The following is a 5,569-nucleotide window of genomic DNA, read 5'->3' on the forward strand; positions in this document are numbered from 1 at the left end:
TAGAAGTCTAGTAACTTCTACCATTTGAGGGGATTTCTCCTCAAATACGTGGGGACCTCTTCCCTCAACGTCTTCCGAGTGTGATTGCGCTATCACAGTCGGGTCCACTACGGTCGACTCTCTACTCGACCTTGGATCATCGTGTTGTCCTTTCTGGGCAACCGGTATACTCCTTGAATGTCGCCCACTAAGCGTACATTCATGTCTCAATCCACTCGACCTTTTCGAGTGGTGGACCTTCGGCGCTGCCTGTGCATTAACACAGCCGCCGGCAGCTGACTCCACATTGTGATTGGTAATCACACTGTGATCTTGTGCAGTTGTACTAACGACCGTACCACAAGTGAGGCCATCGCACTCACTCGTAGTACATCCACACGCTTGTGGACGCTCCAAGACGTTCATCAGATGGCCATCTGATGAACAAGTGGCAGGCATCTTTACGGATCGATGCTGCCAGCTGATCCTTGGCTCGTATTTTCTGAGCCAAGGTAAACCTAGGATGACATCAAATTTGTCATCCAAATCCAGTACGATGAAATCATCATCATACTGTAAATCTCTTAACGTGTAGTGAAATTTCACTACGCGTTTCATTACTGTTATCGATGCGCCTGTCGCTAGACGCACCGTCATCCTTGTTGGAGGGATGTCGCGCTCAACATATTTGAGCCTACGACCCTCTAGTGACTGGCGACGAATAAAGTTATTCGACGCTCCGCAGTCCTCTAGGGCTCTGAGTGACAAACCATTTGTCACTTATAATTTCAAGGTGATGAGGGATACCTCATCACCAGATGCAGAGACACATAATGATTATGTGTCTGGAGCAACTTTAGTCAAAAGATTTGCAAATTCTCTTGAGCTTGCTGGATAAGTAGGGCGTTGCGCCCCTACTGACCCCGACCGTTTTTTTTGGCGGCCCGCCTCGCTGTTGCGATTTCGCAACAACGTCGGACCCGCGACCTTTGCTTTTTTTTGGCATACGGTCCATAATTACGTTCAGTACCTTTCGGTGCTCGGCGTGGGGCACTACACGCATGAGCGTAGTGTCCTAATTGTTGACAGCGATGGCATTTCTGCGATCGCTTATTTCTCGAAAAGCGAGGTCTCTCGCTTTCGACGTAAGAAAGGTCCATGGGTTCCGGACCTCCTAACTCGTGTCGTCTTGGAGGACGATATGATGAGGAACTAGCTTGAGGCTGTCTCAAGCTAAAGTCCTCCTGTATGCGACGGATATTGCTTCTTCAAGCGTATCCAGTTCCAAGCGGAACAGGCGGGTCTTTACGGGACCATCCGCAAGACCTTGAATGAACACCGTAATCAGCGTGCGTTCATGGACTGGGTTATTTGTCATAGAACTCGCTAAGAGTCGTATGTACTGGGCATATGCCTGAGCATCACGCTTGCCTTGCTTGAGTTTTAGAAGCTCTGAACGAGCTTTAAACTCAGCCCTAGGCGGTTCAATCGTCTGTTTGAGCCTAGCTTTAAAAGCCTCTAGCGGCCCAACGACATATTGGTCGCGCAACTTAAGGCCCAAGTTTTGGCACGACCTGCCAAATTTGATTGAGCGAATGCGATTTGCATTTGCTCGTTGATGATGTGGCGTGCCCTTATGGCATCGTCTAATTCGACAAACCATCTTAACAGGGAGTCTTCTTCGACTCCCCTATACTTTGAGATGTCAATCTTTAAGTTTCGGGACGACGCGTTTGCGTCATCCCAGGTATAGGGGTCTGTACCTGTTGTAACCTCAACAGTTCTGCCAGTTGAGAGCCTTGCTGATTTAGCAAGTCTACTTTTTACTTCATCACGTCAAGTTCATGTTGTATGAACTTGGCGATGGTTGAAGGGAGGGCATCTCTGTCCAAATTGAACAGGATTGCCAAGATTGCATCGTTTCCTACGGTCGAACTCATTCGTTCGACCGCACTCCTTTCTATATCACTTAGAAAGGAGAATCTTTCAGGGGAAACGTGATGCGTATTCCCACTATCATCTAACATGTCCATGTTAGATGAGGAAAATGTGGTCCTTGGACGTACTACAAAGTGCTATCAGGTGTAACGGGGCACTACGACATGTACTGCTTCACTACAAGTCCACTTCGCATTTCTTCAGTTGCGAGTGGTGCCTCACGTTATTTCACGTACACTAGCCCGTCACAGAGGAAGACTTCTCTTTAAGGTAACTAGCTTAAAGAGGGTAAAATGAAAACTGTATTTAGATAATTAAGTGTCTCTTTTTCTATCTGTAAATGCTAACATAATTATAATCTAATACTAAACATGTAATGGAATTCTTTTCTCGATCTTGTCTGTAACTCTCTCTTTGATTACTCCTACAGCTGATTAGTCGGCGGAATAAATAGGTATAATGGTCTATACCTATTTATTGAAAAGAATTCTAAATATTACTATATAAAGTAATATCCTGCAAATATTATCTACCTTAAAGATAATATATTAATTAGCAACCTTTAAGTGTTAATTTCATGTAACGACACACCCCGTTACAGTTAGGCAATAAAAGGTATTGCGGGCCACTTGTGTAATTTATCTATTACTTTTTGTCGAGTTTTTATGGTACGCAATGTAAGCGCATCAATTATGCGACTTTTGCAAATTCATTGTCATCCGATGAAGAGGCAAGATATTATCCTGCACGGAAGGGCAGTGTGTAAATAAATACTACACTGAGATAACACTACAACCAAATTAAAAGCTTTACCCGGTTTGAATATTTTCTCTTTTGCAAATGACGTAGACCACTTGCTTTGGAAGGAATTTTGGCCTCTTATTCGGGTTGCGGTTCACATCTCACGATATTGCGGACCTTCTCGTTGGAGTAGCTGCTACTTTTAGCATGTCAGCCACGAGGCAACTGTAGGTTCCCAACAGATTACTGAGCCTTGTACGACAATTTTGTGTTTTGTTCATACTAAAGAGCGCTATTTCGTCAAGACTCGTGTTCCCATACCGGCAGCAACCACGATATGACCTTACGGTTACGTCGCACTTTCTTAGTTGCATTGGAAAAGCCCCATCGGTTACAATAATAATGTATCGGTTAACAGTGCTTTCCACGAAGTACAAGGCCAAACATTTTTACTTAAACTGGTACAATGATGGCTACTAAATCAGGCTCCGTGCCCGCAAAAATGTCAATTCGCTCGCTTTCGTATTATCTTCGAAAATGAGGAAATTATTACTCAAGAGAAAAATTGGGGCCTTTCGCTTTGCGATACGATCTTAATTGAATTTTAGATACTCACGTCGAGGAAGGGCAACACGAACAGTTGCCAAAACCTAACTCTTGCGACCTGCCCCCCATCCTGCCAGTAACTGCTCCAGTGATGGATTAATACCTTTTGAGAGACTCTCTTAAACACAGCTAATAGAACTTTGACTAATTTTGCAAGATTAGAAGGTAGCAAGCACCTTGTTAGTAGCAGGACCATACATTTGATGAATCGTTAAACGAACTGTTCGTGAGTTAATATGGAACCGAGTTGGTGCCTTTTAAAAAAGGCTCTAATTTCGCCAGACGATATGAAACTTTTGATGCATCTCTTAATGGACCTGACTAATAATCAGTAAAAGCATTGACCCGTATCTTGCGTAAGCATAGATTACGAAAGGCCACCTTTCAGCGATAGCCTCACTATAAACTGACAATGCCGGATTTATCATGCATGAAACTGAGATAAAGAGGCGCTCACTCTTTCGGGCTTTGATTGTTACTAGAAGCTCATTCTCCAAATTACTCTTTGGATACTCATCGGCCTTTTTCTATTCTGCGAATTGACCCATGTCTTCCAGGAAATCTTCCACGGCTGCAGCTTTAGCTGGCATCCTTGCCGCGAGCCTCGTTTCTGCAAACGTTGATGTTTCCGTAAACCGTGATGCTACGTACACGCTGTCAGAGTCGTGTGGTTTGCCCTGCTCTGGAAATGGACTTCATCCTGCTGGTAATGCCTGCCCAAAGGCCGGTGATGTTGCCACTGCTGAGTGTACGCCAAGTATGATGTCTTACAACGGTAAAGACTGCGTCGCACCAGTGGATGCACAGTGTGTTCTAATGAGCCACAAAGTATGGGGCTGCGAGTTTCCAATTTCAGAAACACCCCTCGGGGTTAACTGTGAGGTGGTTAATGCACCGTCTGAGCACATGGGTGGAAAGGAAGAGAGTGGACTCTACCATAGTGCACAAGAGTCCACACCTTCGGTTAAGTATACCCATCCGTATTCCGAAAAGCACCCTAGCGAATATAAATCCACCATGCACTTCGACTCGGTAGCGACAGGCAAAACCGAAGGTGACTTCACACACTATGGAACCCCAAGCATGACACACGAAAGCAAGCACGGGCACAGTATGGGTCATGATGACTATGGCACTACCAAATCGGCTTTAAAAGAGTACCATCATTCTCATGGTTATGATGAACACTTAACGATGTATGCGCCCAAGGAACTTCAACAAACAAACGCGTATCATTCCCCAATGTATCATGGCGATGAAGCAGCTGCGCCTTACGGTAATTTAGTGCCTTCGGCTTATCACAACAATTACGATTCAGTCTATTCTACGCCCTATAGCTCGAAAATGGAGTCAGTTTATACGACAGAAAAGCCCTGTGACACGGACGTCCCAGTCTATAGCACGTTGGACCCCATCAGTACTCTACCATTCCCAATTACGTTGCCGCCGATCACTTTACCGCCGATTTCGGTACCGATCCTTCCAATTTCAATAGAGCCGTCCTTACCTCCAATTTTGACTTTGCCGCTACCGCTACCGCTACCGGTGCCTGCGTTGCCTCTTGCTGAAGCACCATCAGAAACGGTACCCGAAAGCTCCGAAGAAACGGCCGAAATGGATGTGTTTCCGCAGATCCTGCCCTTTTCCCCTCTAAGTGAATCATTATCGGAACCAATGCCCGAAAGCACCCAAGAAGCGTCTGAAAGGAAACTTCTCCTATTGCCTCTGCTGTTGCCATCTCTTGTACCTCTGCCTCCACTTCCTTTCTCGCCACTTCCTTTTTCGATGTCGGACATGCCGGTAACGTTGCCACCGGCTGCGCTCAGCAGCCGTCGCCTTCGCAGCCTCTAAATTTGCATCCCTCGACCACGCTTAAATTAATTAAGCGAAGGCTACATGGATTTTTATAAAAAATCAATGTGTTTCAAGACGAAGATGCATAACAGCAGCTTTCCAGTTTAGGCATTAATTTTGTTTCAACATCGATTAGCAGCTTTGCAGTGTAGACATTAGTTTGTTTAAAAATACTTTACTTAAATGCATCTTCAAATATAAAATTTGTACTTTGTCTTGGTCTCTAGATATTGAAAGATTCAACAATATTGAAGAGTAGTTTCAGTCATACCTTGTTGCAATTAAATTCCGGTTGGTAATGTGCTTTGCTGTGTGATTATCGCATACATGCCACTTTAATTTTGAACAAGGCGGTCTAACAACATTTTCATATTGCGTCGTCGGAGGTTCCGTCGTACGAAGGAGTTCTCTGCCGTCAAATCTTGTAATTCACATCACTAATATCTGTGAT

At 44.7% G+C, this 5,569-nt stretch overlaps 1 protein-coding gene across 1 annotated transcript; it reads left to right on the forward strand.

The window, feature by feature from the left end:
* Positions 1–3,810: 3,810 nt before the first annotated feature.
* Positions 3,811–5,115, forward strand: CCR75_000028 (uncharacterized protein; the record flags this gene model as incomplete). The annotated part of the gene is made up of 1 exon (XM_067958136.1): positions 3,811–5,115. One exon carries the CDS (start codon positions 3,811–3,813, stop codon positions 5,113–5,115), a length of 1,305 nt encoding a protein of 434 aa, XP_067823614.1.
* Between the last annotated feature and the right edge of the window lie 454 nt (positions 5,116–5,569).

The sequence above is a fragment of the Bremia lactucae genome, linkage group LG13 (assembly GCF_004359215.1).
Source record: "Bremia lactucae strain SF5 linkage group LG13, whole genome shotgun sequence".
Classification (NCBI taxonomy): Eukaryota; Oomycota; class Peronosporomycetes; order Peronosporales; family Peronosporaceae; genus Bremia; species Bremia lactucae.